The sequence below is a fragment of the Scardinius erythrophthalmus genome (genome assembly GCF_964197995.2).
Source record: "Scardinius erythrophthalmus genome assembly, chromosome: 20".
NCBI classification, from domain to species: domain Eukaryota; kingdom Metazoa; phylum Chordata; class Actinopteri; order Cypriniformes; family Leuciscidae; genus Scardinius; species Scardinius erythrophthalmus.
Genome location: NC_138240.1, coordinates 12,857,469 through 12,874,382, shown reverse-complemented (window position 1 = coordinate 12,874,382; position 16,914 = coordinate 12,857,469). Strand labels below are relative to the sequence as shown.

General features: G+C 36.6%; 2 protein-coding genes across 10 annotated transcripts in view; both read left to right on the top strand.

Moving 5' to 3' along the window:
• The first annotated feature begins 372 nt into the window (after nt 1–372).
• On the top strand, nt 373–11,655 carry porcnl (porcupine O-acyltransferase like). Of its 2 annotated transcripts, none has more exons than XM_081348655.1 (13): nt 373–513; nt 4,297–4,464; nt 6,624–6,816; nt 6,936–6,979; nt 7,115–7,296; nt 8,070–8,200; nt 8,296–8,421; nt 8,512–8,612; nt 8,695–8,771; nt 10,058–10,121; nt 10,351–10,436; nt 10,572–10,682; nt 10,834–11,655. In XM_081348655.1, exons 2-13 carry the CDS (start codon nt 4,329–4,331, stop codon nt 10,930–10,932), a joined length of 1,350 nt encoding a protein of 449 aa, XP_081204781.1. In that variant the 5' UTR covers nt 373–513; nt 4,297–4,328; the 3' UTR covers nt 10,933–11,655. The 2 variants fall into 2 exon arrangements, with proteins under 2 accessions (XP_081204781.1, XP_081204780.1); XM_081348654.1 differs by lacking the exon at nt 373–513 and adding an exon at nt 2,504–2,772.
• csde1 (cold shock domain containing E1, RNA-binding) overlaps nt 11,600–16,914 on the top strand; it is a 21,010-nt gene continuing 15,695 nt past the window's right edge. For 5 of the 8 annotated variants that reach the window (XM_081348653.1, XM_081348652.1, XM_081348650.1 and 2 more), the window contains exons 1-2: nt 11,809–11,971; nt 14,535–15,296. The gene's annotated coding sequence lies outside the window, so the exon portion shown is untranslated. Of the gene's footprint in view, nt 11,972–14,534; nt 15,297–16,914 lie in introns of those variants that run through there. The other 3 variants (XM_081348648.1, XM_081348646.1, XM_081348651.1) reach the window with 2 other exon arrangements.

The window sequence follows — 16,914 nt, the reverse complement described above, 5'->3', positions numbered from 1 at the left end:
ATTTTTCAATTTTCGGACGCAAACAACTTCACATGCAGGGCTACTCTGAAAATGGATGACAGTGGGTTTGGTTCAAGGACTATGAAGGCATCCAAGTTATGACATTTTGACTAAAAATTACGAGGTCAAATAAAAAATAAAAAATAAATAAACATATACATGGATGAATTCTTCACAATAAGATATATAACATGCATTTAGACCAGTGGTTCTCAATCCTGGTCCTGGGGACCCACAACTCTGCACATTTTATATGTCTCCTTTATCAGACACACCCAGTTCAGTTCAGAGCTCTTTCCTAACGAGATGATGATCTGAATCAGGTGTGTTAAATGAGGGAGATATACAAACTGTGCAGAGCTGTGGGTCCCCAGGACCAGGATTGAGAACCACTGATTTAGACAACAGATTGGGTTAGTTCATTTCATGCAGACTTTAAGATTTCTTGCCATGTGAGCAACAGTGACATCCAGCGCACAGCAGCTGTAACTACACTTTCTCAGCCGGAAGACAGTAGGTGTCTAATTGCTTCATAATTTTGTGCAATTAGAAATGCATCTTGGTACTGTTTTTCTTCTTCTTCTGTTTTTTCTTTTGTTTTTCATTTGACAGAATAACAAATAGATTATAGGGCGTTACTCAGCCTTTATGTAGTATTTTTTCCTGAAAATCTGTGAAATGCACCTCTCGTATCACGATTATACACAAATGTGGCTTATATCAGCTCAATTATTTTATCCTTACCTTACGTGACTTTCATCTAACCACCCAGCTGATGTTTTTCAAGATCAAAATAATATATATATATATATATATATATATATGTATATATATATATATATATATATATATATATATATATATATATATATATATATATATATATATATATATATATATATATATATATATATATATATATATATATATATATATATATATATATATATATATATATATATATATATATATTATGTATTTGCTTTCAACTGCCAGTACAGCCAATGTTTACAAAAGGTTTCCTGGAAATGAGAGACAGCAGTCTTACATATAGGAACTAAATTTAGACTGAGCTTGTCCAGTGTCATATGAACAATTACCATGGAAACAAGTGTCACGTTGTTCCTGTGGCTCACTTGTAGCTGGATGAGAGTTACAGTGCATCCCTAAATCAGGAGATGCATCCCGTCAAAACAGCATTAAAAATCGTCAAACTGTGTGTGTCATTAGGATAATTCATCAAAGCTATTTCTATTCCAAATTAATTACATGGCGCGTGACTGAAAATAAATATTATAATGTTTTGTATGTTTATATAATGCTATTAATATTATTTTGTTTATTGCTCTAGACTAGCTTGTTTGCTTTTACATATTGTGCGAATTAAACTAATGTTTTTAATATACACTTGTGGTTTATAAATTTATAATCAAATGACAGATAATGTGTTGTGTACTGCGCCTACTGTTGCTATGGTTACATCCTCAGGCGAACATAATTTCTGTTCGCGAGCGCTTATCGCTTATAAGTGAAAATACCAGCTCGTAGCCTCGTACTAATGTAACTTCGACACCACTGTTAAACGTAAATACTTTTTTGCTTAGACAACCTTGGAATGGATGTATTTTTCATTGAGGTCTTAACTTTAAAAAAAAAAATGCTTTTGTGACTATATTGCCATACATGTAACGTTACTATGTGGTAAGTTGTCAATGTATTGGAACCGACGTAAGTCATGCCAAAACTAGCTCTGAAATAATAATTTTGATTGTTTTCTCTTATGAACAATATTCCTACCCTGATATAATCACACATACTACATCTCAGAGATGTCTGTTTGATGTGCGTGTTTACATCTGGAAGAGGTCTCTTGGACGTTTCCAGTCAGACGTAGACGTTAAATAGACATTTAGAAAATGTCTTTAAGATGTTTATGATTTAGAATGTATGTAAAACTGACATCTTAAAGACGTCTCTAAGATGTTTGTACACAGCAGATGCTTTCCAGATTAAGTATTCTAAGTCGAGACCCCATGTAGGCCCCATGTGTGCTATCTGGGAAAATAGCTAGTAAAAATGTGTTGCTATTGGAATTTTAGTTCATTTACAATTTGAAAATAATTATTTTAGAATTAGTTTTTGAATTAGGTGGTGAGGGTGAAACCAACGAAGGCTAGGCTACTGCTAGAGAAAACATGCATTTGGACTTTTGACTTTTGACAAAGCTTTCCCGATAAGGCACATAAACTGATTTTCTTCAATAAGCAAAAACATTGAGCAATTCAATTTCATCAGATAATAATAAATGAAATTTCTCCTGAGTAATTTCAACAGAATCTTTAGGAACAAGAAAAGGAAACCCGGGTGGAAACAGATAAGCGCGATTTCAATCAAGACCTTAAAATTATTTTTAAATGATAAATGAATCCAAAAGGAAACCAGAAAATGCATCGCATCAATCATCATTCCCATAATAAATAAATCCCAGGCACTCCAGCACCTCCACCGGCCCTGCGGAGGAAGTGAACAGTGAACAGCGAACAGAGAACGCAGAAGCAGCACGCGGGAGTCAAGTTTGGTTGAACTCCGGTGTGTTTATTACCACGACAGCGGCTGCGTCTCTGCACTGAGTCTCACAGATGTTTATGATCGTGCTAACGGAATGGAAAAGACACCTGGATAAGCTGGACGGCACATTCCACTGGAAAAATCCTCGTCCTACTTCCGGGTGTGAGGTTGTAGCGCAGGATACGTCTGTGTTTCTGGAGATTGGTAAGAATCGTGTGGAAGTGCAGCAGTGAGCCGAGCTCTTCGTTCACAGTCGAGCTATTTAGTTGTTACATGTCGCCGCGACAACTCTTTGAACTCGGTTACAAGTTCATGAATCTCGCTGAATTATAATTTTGATTTGCACGATGCAAAAGGTAGCATATCTGTGTAGGGACTGAAACAAAACACCGTTCCTATACGATAAAACTACTTCTAAATGGCATGCAAATTCAATGAATCTCAGATAGTCAGTGATTTAGGGCTAAAGCTCGTCTCATCCACATACAGCTGCATTATATAACGACCTCTGTTTAGGAATAAAGGGGATGTGAATGAAACGGTTATATGAACACAGACTGGCCCAGTTATCATGCAGGAATTTTCATTCCAGAAATGCTCTTTCCCTGTCAGTCCTGGACTACATAAAGCAGGGCTCAACAACAAGGTTTTGCTACAAGGATTTCCCCCCTGCTTTCCTGGATGGGCCAGTAGTTCAGCATTTTCATTAACCCCATCCATAGAAAAATATATTTTTTATCTTTTAGCTCATAGCTAAATAATAAAATGTACTAGGAATAATAATATTCAATAATAAATTAATAATTAAAATAATAATTCATTTCATGAAAGATATATATTCAACAACACACTTTTGCTTGAAAACAATCTGAACATCAGTGATTGGTTTATACTTTTTAACATATTCTAACCTACAGAATGCCAATATTTCACTGGTCCCACCACAGAAAAATTTAAAATCTTATTTTTAGCAAAGTATTTATGTGTGTTACAGAACACACATTGGGTTTTCTTGTTTTATGGGGACATTCCATAGATTTTTATACTGTACAAACTATTCTATCCCTTTACACAAACCCTACCCTTAACCTTACCCATCACAGAAAACTTTCAGCATTTTTACATTTTCACTAAACATCACTTAGTATGATTTATAAGCTGTTGTCCTCATGGGGACCAAAAAGTGTCCCCACAAGGACAAGGATTTTTGATATTGCCATCTTTGTGGGGACATTTTGTCCCCATAAAGTAAGGTATACCTGAACCCCACACACATTGCAAAGATGTATCCAGATATTATTTGCAGACTTAGTATTTAACAATGCCATATATATGTAAGTGTATTTGTATATTTATATATATTACTTATAAAAACTCAATTACAGTTATAATTCATAAATACATCTTTGCTAGCAAACAGTGGCAATAATGCAGAATATTACTGATGAGTTAGATAACGTTGCATTGTTGACACATTTAAATCAGCACATTTGCAACAAAAAAGGTCAGTGCATCATTTAAAACCTAATGTATTCCTTTTCAAATTTATGAAAGGCACAAGATAAACATATGTAAGATTTAATGACAACGCAGCACTGGGCAAATAGCTGACTTTCCCATTAACTGGCCTGAAATTGTCTCACACTATAGCCCTTGTTGAGCCCTACGATAAATCTATCCAATAACCATACAATAGAATAATACTCTGTTTCTCCTGTCTTGTCCCAGTCTGTGTTTAACAGCGTTCTAGGGACATTACTATGGATTCCTATGGACGTGTGGAGTTCCTGCAGGCTCTAGCAGAGGGCTGTGTGCTGCCCACTGCCCAGCAGGGTTTAGAGCAGGTCTGGCAGCTTCTGCTCTTCTGCCTGCTGTGTCGGGTCATCTGTAGACTAGGTGAGTCCATCCATCGTGCAAAACCCCAGCCCTCAAACACCTGTGAGACTGTTAGTCTTACCCCAAAGGATGGGAGCATGGCCTAGATGGCTCTTGTATGGCTAACTTCAGTGCTTTTTGTCATCCGTTTCACAGCTAAATGTATTGTAGCTAGGGCTGCACAATATATCGAAATTAAATCAATATCATATTATGGTCCTTGCACACTGAGTCTGAAATTTTCGCATGCGTTTTTTTTTCGTATTCGTGATTCAGTGGCTCTGAATTTTCAAAACACCTTTCATAATGCTTGCTACGGATGCAAAAAACGGCGAAAATCGAACCTGATGCAAAAAAATTTATGACGGACAAAAGTTTCGGAGGCAGTGTGTAGCCTAAGCGTGATTGAAAATTGCGACTCCTTTAGTGCGATTGTCAAATTGAACAGGTTGTGATTTAATCAAATAAATATATGTGTGCTACTTATTTCTGAGCAGAGGTGTAAAGTCCAGGTTCAGAAAGTAAAAGTCCTCCTCAGTATTTTGTTCCAATCACCTGGATTTGCTAATTCAGCCAGGAGATAGAACTAATTAGTGAAATCAGCTGGCTGAGTTCATGGGTGGAATAAACATATGGCAGGACTTCTACTTTCTGACCCCTGGACTATACACCTCTGTTTCTGAGTAAAGCTCATCATTTACACACGTATAGTTCACGATGCAGCATTGAGGCGTAAATATCGGTGCTGTAATTTTATTATAGTTTTATTTAATTTAAAGGGGGTGTGAAATGCTCATTTTCACTCAATCTCCTGTTAATCTCGAGTACCTATAGAGTAGTATTGCATCCTTCATATCTCCAAAAAGTCTTTAGTTTTATTATATTTATAAAAGAAAGATAGGCTGTGCCGAGTCTTTCCGGAAAAAAACGAGCGGCTGAAGGCGGGCCGTGTGGGCGGAGCTAAAGCTGTGCTAACGCGCCGAGCTAACAACACACAGACATTTGAAGCAGTTTTACTCACCGCCCGGTTCCAACGCACGACCGCGAACCTTTATCATTGTGACTGCTCGATCCTTAAGCATTAGACGATCTGCAAATCCGTCGATCTGGGCTTTGTTCATAAAACAATCATCGTCGAAATGCAGGGAACAAACAGTCTTGCACAACCTCCGTTGATGCTGAGGAAAAACAAACTCCATCCACTGGTCCCTTAACGCTGGGTTCTTTGGGAATCTGTGCAGGGTTGTCTTGCCCTGGCAACCAAAAACCCACTTCTTTGGTGACATTGACTTCCCAAAAGCCGAGCAGAGCGCTTTGATGGGCGTACTGCTTTGGCTCTCTCTTGCTCTGGGGTGCGTTTCTCGAAAGCATCGTTGGCCAACTATGGTCGCAAGTTCCGTCGTTACCAATAGAGTTCAATGGACATTGTGATGAACTTGCAACCATAGTTGGCCAACGATGCTTTCGGGAAACGCACCCCTGGTCTACGAGTGCGCGCCCGCGTCCTTCCGGAGAAGTGCCCTTAGGACCCATATAAGGAAATTCCGCCCAAGCTGACGTCACACATACCCATACTCGAAAAAAACTTTCACGAAACTTGTGACAAACCGAAAGGACAATTTTTGGCACAGAAATACTCCTTCAAACGTACAATTTAATTTTTGAAACTTTGTCCATGTTTAGCATGGGAATCCAACCCTTTAACAGTGTAAAAAACTCAGTATGCATGAAATAGCATTTCACCCCCCCCCCCCTTTAATAATAACCACAATAAAACAATAAATGTAAGATATGCTAGACATTTTCACTCAGAAATTGCTAGTAAATTTCACAAATAATTACAGAAAGAGTGCTTTCTTTGTTTTATTTACAACTTAAAACTATATTTTTATTATAGTGAAGCTTTTCCTAAAAAAAATTGCCATTAAAAAAAGTCTTCAGAATAAAAAGTAATTTTTGAGGTTTTTATTATCAGTGGCTTTTCAAGTCATTTGGTGAATATTCCTGTATTATTTTATATCACAATATATATTGCAGATAAACACAATCTCACAATGTCAGTTTTCCAATATTGTGCATTTCCAATTATTTCCACACTTGATCTTGTTATATGGAACTCATGTTACTGAATCGGTCCATCTGTGGAGTCTTGATGCTAATGGCGTGTCTGTGTTTGACAGGTGTCTCGTGTCATGTGAAGCATCTGAGCTCGCTGGCAGGCGGTCTGTATGTGCTGTACGTGTTCTTTGAGCTGCACACGATGTGGGTTATTATCCTGAGTCTCCTCTGCTACCTCATCCTGCTCCTCAGCATAAACTCCAGCAGCCGAGGGGTCTTCCTCTCCGTCGTCATCCTCATCTACATGCTGATGGGGTCTGTCATCCACTGCATAGCTAGGGCTTAATGAACACAGAAAACTGCCTGGCTCAAATTGGAAAAACTAGAAGTATTTGATCACGAGTGGTCACATGTTTTGTTCATTTTCATTATAGGGAACTTCATATGATAGATGCAGCAACCTGGCATAAGATGAGAGGTGTGTCTTTATTGATTCATTATTAATCTGCATATTCTACTCAAGCAAAAAATTTTTTATATACGTATGTTATTTTCCTCAAATGTCACTCACCATCGCATCACATCCCGTACTGACTGTTTTGGTTGCGTCCAGGCTCTCAGATGGTGGTGGCCATGAAGGCCATCTCTCTGGCCTTTGACCTTGATCGAGGCGCTGCGTTCTCCTTTCCCTCCCCACTGGAGTTCATGGGATACCTCTACTTTCCTGGAACCGTCATCTTTGGCCCATGGATCAGTTTCGCCCGCTACACAGATGCAATTAATGGACAAAAAATGGTATTTGTATTTAAAAATAAAAATAAAAATTTGTATTTATTAGAAGTATTTTATTATTTTTATATTATTTTATTTCTGTGAGCTCACTTATTTTTACCGTCTATTTTAGTTTCTCTTTTATTATCTACTTTCATAGATATTAATGTGAACATTTATTTATGTGTAAACAGAGGTCAGATATTTTATTTAAATAAATTAATGTTAATTTTCAGCAAGGATGATTAAATTGATCAAAATTTACAGTAAAGACATTTACAAAGTCACAAAAAACATATTTCAAATAAATGCAGTTTTTTTTTTTTTTTCAGCATAACTGTTTTCAACATAGATAATAATAAGATTTTTCTTGAGCACCAAATCAACATATTAAAATTAATTCTGTGGGATCATGTGACACTGGAGAAACGGCCATCACAGGAATAAATTACACTTTAATATTTATTAAGACAGTTATCTTAAATTTTAATAATATTTCACAATATTACAGTTTTTCTCTATTTTGATAATAAATAAATATGGTGAGCATAAGAGTCTTACCAAGCCCTAGCTTTGTAGCTGTATAAAAATATATGTACAAATAGAAAATTTTCCAATACATATGGTTTCAATACAGTTTTCAGAAAGTCTCTTTATATGCAGATATTGACATTAAAATGAATTGAATGTGTTTTGCATTTTTCTTTAATGAAGAGAAGATCATCTTGATTTGTACTGAGCGCATTTCCATCAGCAAAGAGCTTGTTATTCAGAAACTATCTAACTATCTCCTGCAGAGCGTTGGCTGGTTCGGAAAGATTGCTCTGAGCTTTCTGAGGAGTCAGATCTGCCTGGTTATTTCCAACTGTATCGCTCCTTATCTCTTTCCTTACTTCATTCCCATCTACGGAGATGGACTTCCTCGTAGGTGAGCTGCTCTTCCCTCCCTTCCTCAGAGATTCCATATTCAGAGGAAATGAAATTGTCTGTTTAATATCTTTTTTATTGGTCTATTGTCCTCAGGTGGCTTCACGCTTATGAAAATGCAGTGTCCTTCCACTTCAGCAATTATTTTGTCAGCTACTTGAGCGAAACAACCACTGTGATGGCTGGAGCTGGATTCTCTGAGCACAAAGACCACCTAAAATGGCATGTACTCATGCTTTTTCTCTCTATATTTATCTTTCTTTGTAAAATAAGAATTATTGAGACCTAATGTGACATCTTGTTAATTCAAAGGGATATCACGGTAGCTAAGCCTATGAATGTGGAATTGCCGAGGTCTATGGTGGAAGTTGTCACCTCTTGGAATCTGCCCATGTCCAAGTGGCTTAACGCATGTATGTATGTTTATCCGGGTTTATGATATTTTACTGATTCATATGTTATATGTTAATGTTCTCTGTACACTTTAACACACAGACGTCTTTAAAAATGCACTCAAACTTGGCACCTTTCCTGCCATCTTGGTGACCTACACCGCCAGTGCATTGTTACATGTAAGTATGATTTTCAGCTCTCTGGTTATAAACATTTTCACAAGGAAGGTTTGTTGGCACAGAATCAGGTTCCATCTGTTTAAACAGATTTGAGTTTGTATAAGAATAAAACAACACCTGATCCAGAAAACTGTTTCCCTCTAACATGACAGCTTGGATAAAGATGGTTTGTTATCTCTGAACACCATGACCCAGATTTAAACTGGTGTCTACAGCTGTTGTGGATAGATAATTCGATCACAGCTGCCTACCCTGGCAGCTTATTCCTTGTCACCTTAGTGAGCTGTTGTAGTTGTGCATGTTAGGTTGCTACTCACTGTGTAGCTAAGATAAAGTCATTATAAAGTCATTCATGCTGTAATACCAGTTTGACCTTTAGGAATATAAATAAGCTATATAAGAATAAAAGCTACAAGAATTATTAGATATACATGTATCAGAAATGTCTCTGGCTAAAAAAAAATGAAACAAAAATGTAACTTTTTTTACACTTACAATCAAAAACAAAGTGTGAATGTGAATCTGTTTGGGTTTGCTGACTAGTAATGTGGGTTTTGGAGAAAGGAAGTTTGGTTGTAGGGATGGGGGCGGGTCCAATTTGGTAGATAATTCTGGCAAAAATTAGTAAAAAACATTAAATTAAAACACCTTTAACACTATGTGATTTTTAGAGAATTTTTTTTATGAACTTCACAGGAATCAACCGGCACTATATCAGTGACAAAATGTTGTAGTTGAGTGGAGCCCTCTTGTGGTTCATATAGGACATTGTCATTTTCAGAACCAATTCTATATTCACTAAATTAATTCACTTGGGTTTAATAAGAGTTTGTAATGTTTTTGAAAGAAGTTTATGAGTTTATATTCACCAAGGCTGTATTAATTTGATCAAAAATAGAGTAAAAACGGTCTGAATTTCAAGCAGCCATTACACCAGTCAGTGTCAAGTCCTTCAGAAATCTTTCTAATATGCTGATTTGGTCGAGGATTTTTCTTTTTTTTTCTTTTTTGTTATCAATGTTGAAACAGTTGTGCTGCTTAATGTTTTTGTGGAATCTTTGATACATTTGTTTAGGATTTTTTGATGACAAAATATTCAAAGGAACAGCAGTTATTTGAAATAGAAATCATTTGCTTTTGATAAATTTAATGCATCCTTGATGAATAAAAGTATTAAGATTTTAAAGTGAAAAAAGCCTTTCTGACCCCAAACTTTTGATAGCAGTAATTTGATTGGTAGTGTTTGTGTATTTTCTATCATTAATTAATTACGTGTTGTTTGGCAGGGTCTCAGCTTTCATCTAGGGGCCGTGCTGCTGTCTTTGGGATTCATCACTTACGTTGAACATGGTAAACAATCATTTTAGTTCATTCATGCATTCTTGCCATCAATAAAATTACCAGATCTTTGATACAATCAGTAAATCAATTATATTAACATATTAATATTAATGCATGCAGTCATCATGGCACACATTCCAGTAGACATGACATTCATCTGTCATTGAAGTGACATGACATCAGTAGTCTAGGCAACAGGACTGAAATACAGACTCTTTGTTTTGTTTTTTTCTTGTAGTTCTGAGAAAGAGGTTGGCGGCTATTTTCAGTGCTTGTATACTGTCAAAGCGCTGTCCAAGTGACTGCCATCACCAAAATAAGAAGGTGATCTGTTATTTTAACCAAGTCCTGCACTACAGGATCAAATGTTTGTGTATTATGAAATCTGTAGTTCATGGATTTTAACTTATGAAGTTATATTATTAAATTGAGATCTGTTTTTCTTTTTTCTTATTGTAGACTGTGTGGGTATATGGTGTTAACATGTTCTTCAGTGCGTTGTCAATATTCCACCTGACATACTTGGGCTCACTATTTGACTCTGAAATGGACAACATGCACGCTGAGGAGGTGAGCAATTTTTTATATGCATTCTTTTTTCATATACACAATTTAATAATCAATTCAATTTTGTATTAATATAATTAATCAACTACTAATAAAAATCTATCAAATCCAATTAGTAAAAGTTGCTTTATCGCAGTATTTTGTTTTCACACAGGGTTACATGGCCAGTCACACCATTCAAAAGTGGTCGGAGCTAAACTGGGCGAGCCATTGGGTGATGTTTGGCTGTTTTGTGTTTTATTGGCTCATTTAAGAGAATGCTATAGTATTGAAAACAATCAATGGGTCATTCACTGAACCTGAACGTGAAATATGGTGGATGCTTGCTGAGAAACCATAGACTGCCGTTTTCAACAATCAGCGTTACCACATCCATCCTTCTGTCCCTCACATGGAGAAGAGTGCCATAAAAAGTGCCTTACGACTCATGGTTACAATAATCATTTTGTCATAATATGATGATACTTGTTCTTTTTATTTTTATTTAGATTAGGTACAAAAAAAAAAGTCAGTGTGCAGTTCATCTTAAGTGTTACTTGTATCTATTTTTTGTGTGTGCCAGTTTTTGTCTCTTTATGGCTTCATATAGAGAATAAAGCATAGTCTCTTTTAGTGTGACCATGTTATAGCCACTTTTATAGTACATGTCTTAGAATGATAAACATGTTTCATATTTTTACCTAAAAGTGAAGATTAGGTCTGACAATAATATTTATTATTTTCTAATAAAAAAAATTTGCCAACATGACTATTTTTCTTGAATTATATCTTTTGCATTACTCAATAGCACTTAGGTCACTTTGTTCCCTGACATCAAGTAGGCACTTTATCCACTTATCACTTATCAGCCATGTGGTGTAACTGTGATGGTATTTTACGGAATTCTGAAGTATAAAAAGAACATCATGTACTACCAAAATACATGTAAAAATAAAAAAATAGCATTACCATAGTGTCATGTCATACACCACCACAGTAAAACGTGTTTTGGTGGGTTAATTGTTTGGTACTACTTTTAGTGATTAAGGGATTTTCTATCAATTTGGAAAAATCTGATACATGAAGTCCAAGCTTGGGCCACTTATAGGAATCACCGATGTTATATAAAAACAGTTAACAGAGGAAATGTAGAACAGAAGTTATCTGTACTTTACAAGTGACGTTGACCCAGACGTGTCCCCCACAGTTCACACGGTATTGGTTTAATATCGCGAGAGTTCGCACAGCCCCTCACTACGTAATGTGCCGTGCTGCTTATGGCGGCGCTGGTGACAGTGCTGAAAGCTGTTGGGGTGAGTTTTTCCTCTATATTTATTAAATGTTGTGATGTCACAATTCTCACGCGGGTATATGAACGTATGAGCTTCCGACATTTGCGTTTATATCACTCTTTTTAAATACCCGTGCGTGTTTTTGAACAGTTAAACGGTCAAGGGTGGGGGCAGTGTTTCCTCTGCGTGTGTTCTAGCGGTTTAGCATGTTAGCCAGCGCTTCACTGATACTGTGGGCGAGTCGCTTTAAACCATGAATACACACGTATTATTTTGACCACATCCGTCATGGGCGATGTTTGCAAAAGGTCAATTATCAAGAAATGAACCGCCCAGTCGAGCATCCAACGCAACAGCAGCGGTCCAGCGTGACCCGACAGCCGCCCCGGGTGCCTTTGTTGTCGGGATGAGTGATGTATTTTAAGCCCGTCTGGATCATAGTCTGCACATCTATGTCGAAACACAGTTACTTGAGTTAAACAACTCAAACCCCCTTTTGTCAGGACAGGAGAAGAGTTTACTTGTTTTCCAAACGAATTACTACTAAAATGAGCGTTTCCATTGTCATGACAACTGGAAAATAACAGGAAATTTGGAAATTGGGATTTTTGCAGGCCCTGGAAAGTAATTCAGATCGACAAAACCTTATAAAAAAAAAAAACATTTTATAATGAATATATATGCTTCAATTTATATTCCGCCTTACTCGGTGAAAGAATTTGCTCTTTGTACAATTCTTTGTTAAAACCTTTCCATGGTTTTCCAATTGTGTCTGAATAAGAAATGGAAAATTGGAAATGCCTTGTTTAAAAATGTTGGGAACGGTCATATTCTCTCATTTAAATTTGAAATTTATATACTTTTAATCGTTTGTTGTTGGTCTATCCTCACAGTGCACTTTCTGAAATGCTCGTCGGAGTTCAGTCTTGTCTGAAATGGCATTGCTAGTGATTTTGTCTTTGGATGAGATCCAGATGGATCCACTCCAGGCTATTGCCCAAGCGCTGTTTGCGTCACTTAGTTTCATGTCCTAATTCTTTGTTTAAGCATGCTGTAGAAATCTTCCGTTTCTTTTATTCGAATGAAACTTGTGAACGAAGAACAGTGGTTCCGATATACTTTGTAGCTTTTGAATAGTATATTTGAGGCGCTGTCAAGCCCTGCGAGGAGCACGCGCTCGAGGCTGTCGACGTCACGCGCTGAGGTCCATGAACTTCTTCGATGTAGCGGGATCAATTCACTTGGTTTTCCACACATTTTGATTGTACCAATATTGGCATGTTTACAATATATATATATTTTTTTTACTGCATTTTAAAGGGATAGTTCAGCCAAATATCAAATTGTAAGTTACTCACCCTCATGTAAATTTCAACACTCTTATAAAATTCATACGAAATCGCCTTATAAAATAGATATTGCAGAGTGTCTGGTTGATCTTTTCCATACAGTGACAATGAAGCTGTAAAACGACAAGATAATATACCATAAGTGTATTAAAATTAATATTTTTTGGAATTATCTGAACTATTATTTAAAGGGAATTGTTCCTTTAATTGTCACTGGAACCACGAAGTTGTAAATCTAGGCACACAATGTGCTCTCAAGGTTTGTTTGTCTGGCACTGTTTGTGTTTTTCTTACATAGAATGGGGAACAGGTCAAATTCTGCCTATGACTTCCATTTTAAAATCAGCATAAAATAAAAATTCCTCTTTTTTTCCCCCTAAATGTATGTGTTAATGTTATGAATTCATACAAACATATGTTTATCTCGTTATGTTTAATCATAATGTCACAACTGGACCTTCCAGTGAAAATGGCAGACTTCTCTCTGAAGTATGCAGGACTTCTCCAGTAGATAATTCTGCTAAACCTGCTCCTGCAAGTTCACCTGCCTCCACTTTTGAGTGCAAAATCAAATCAACAACCAATGCATAGAACCCTCGCCCTACATTTTTTTTTCCCCTTTTTCGATAAATTGTTACACTCGGATGTCACAATATGGATGAAAAGATCTGTCCCTATTTCAGTTTCATTGTAACTTTAAATATTTATCTCTTTGTTTCTTGTGTACGAAATTGGCTGGCTAGGTAAGATGTTGTCTCCATCCATTTTAAGCCTTTACTTGATCCATCATATCAAGTTGTGAACTGGCCTATATATCAAGCTCTTTGATCCTCCCACCTCTTGTGTAATAGACCTGAGGGAACTGAATGGTTGGCATGCTGGTTATCTGCAGTTGTTGACTGCTTGAATTGAATGTATTCCATAAATGCTCAGCCAACTGCTGGTTCACGCTGAGACTTGTTGATCCACGTGTTTTCAGTCAGCTGCTCACTCTCTACACCAGGCCACCAAGGAAACTTTATTTTTAGGCCTGTGTATCAACAGGAGAGTAACATGCCATTTTAACCCACATGAAATGAATGTGACTGAGGGGATTGATTGTTCAATGCTGTAGGGGGCGAGATTTGACCAGAAATCAATTAATATAGCGTATATTAGACTAGATGCATTTAATGTGTAACTTATCTGTCTGTGATCTAATATCCTTTGTTTGTTTGTTTTCTTCCCCTAAACAGTATGAAGTGAAACCGAATTGATTTTTGTACCATCTGAAACCTACTTCAAGTTCAGATCATCTATCGGTCAGAAGAAACGTCAAGGAAAAAGAAAACATAACAAACATCCCCAAAACGACCCAATGGTACAACAACTCTGAAGACCAAGACGAAGAACTGCACTGCTACAAAACGAGAAAACTAAAGCAACACGAAGCAACCAAACGAGCAAACCAAAGATTTAAGAAACAGAACCAGGCCGCAACGAGCGTAGCAACCAACCATCAACGTTAACAGCGAAGACGAGACCTGATCTGAGACAAGAAGTTTGTGCCTACTCAACAGCTTTGAAAAAGCACACGTCCCAACGCTGCGCCAAGCCCTCCTCATCCTCCCCGCACCTCTTCCTCTTCTGGGGTGCGGAGAGGGCTGCTGTCTGCTAGTCTTTTCAGTTTTGACCCTTTTCTTTCTGTCAATTGCAGACCGAATCCCTCCCTCCTGATCTTTTTTTTCCCCCCGGTCACCTAGTCTTTCTCTTGTCTTTAACTTTTTTTTTTTTCAAAAGAAGTGTTCATACACCTGCACTTGCCTTTTATTTGAATTTCTTTATTTTTTGTTTTGCTTTTTGTCCTTTATTTTTGCAACTTTTTGTAATTAGAACGTGTGCCAGAGAGCCGAACCTTACAAGTGTGTGTGCATGCGCGTGTGTGAGACGAATCTGAAGCATCGATTAAGTGATTGATTGGTCCAAATCATTACAGCCTTCCAAGACATCAGAACAAGGTAAGTCATGCCAGACACTCTTCCTTACACTTTCTATTCATTACCTAATGAATAATCTTGATTTGTCTTGCTTATTTTTATTTATAATGTACAGTGTGCCAAATCAGGCCAATTTTTCATGTTGTTTATGTCTCTTAATTTAGGTCTAAAAAGGCTGAAAATGTGTTGCTTTGTTCCAGAAACTAGTGAGCAGCCTTCTGAGTAGCATCCTAACTGGAATGGAAGGAGTTTAGCATTAGCATCTTTAGCATCAAATAAAAAAGACATTAAAACCCAAATATTAGATAATATTGTCTGTTCCAGAAATTACACATTCTACGGAGCCTCTAAAGGGACATGGTAATGGAAAAAGTATGAGATGGGAGGAAAAATATTTCAATACTTTTGCGTTCTCTCTCAAACAGTTGGGTAGTTATATTGTATATAATTTGTCAGGGAGATGCTATCAATATTTGGGGTATTGCAATCACTTTTGAATTGCACGTACTCTGTGTATAGGGAACGGCGTCACTGACCACACATTTTAAAAGATAAGATATTTGTCATATATAAATTCCTTTTTCTTGGATGGATTTTATTTCACTGCAGCAGTGCATTATGGGATTGCCTTCTCTATGAAGGATGCTTGCATGCAATCTTGCTTTATAATGTGACTAAAATATTTAATGGGTATTTTGACTGCATAAGGCATTATTATTATTTTTTAAAATGCTGCTTATGTAGGCAGCTCACTAGGTTTTGGAACGGAGAACATTCAAGTTCAACATATAATTTAACTGGCAATTAAAGGATTGAAATAGGGAATTGAAGGGATAGTTCACTGAAAAATTAAAATGGTCATTTACTCACCCTCATGTCATTCCAAACCTATAAGACTTGTTCATCTTGGAAACAAAGTTGTTTTTAATGAAAGATTTGTCATGACAGTCATGTCTTTTCAGAGGACTAGGGCTGGGTATCGATACAGATGTCCCGATTCCGATTCACAAGATCTCAATTCGATTTGAGATTTTCGGTTTAATTAAAGGTATAGCGGAGGATATTTTACTTCCTGGTGGGTGGATAACCTATACTATTGGTCCTCCTAATTTTCAGTCATTCTGGTGAATCAATCAAACTTTTCAAAAAGTGGAGAGGGTGGGTCTTATCTAAAATTTGGAAAGATCCTCCGCTATACCTTTAATTCAGTGATTAAATTTTCACTGGCCCCAACACACAAATTAATAATAAATGAATAAAACCGTTAGTGTTTTTGACCAATGATTGTATTTATTACCTATTGTGAAAATTTTTAGATACCAGTGAAATTTAACAATTCTCGATTCCAATTTCGATACCACAGCTAAAACTACTATCAAACTAATATAAATTTCAAAGAATATTAAAGACAAATAAACAGTCATTAATAAAAAATAAAAAAGAACAAATAAGCAAGCTACAAGCATAAATAGCATAAATTAGAATACAACAAAGATACAAATGAAATGATCAGTGCTTTTCAGGTTTTTCAGGTGGGTCTAACATTAGTTTTCAGGTACAGAAATTGAATAGTATGTAAATGTAAAAAAACGCTGCTGCATATAATCTTCACTGTATAAATTAAATAAAGATTAAGCAT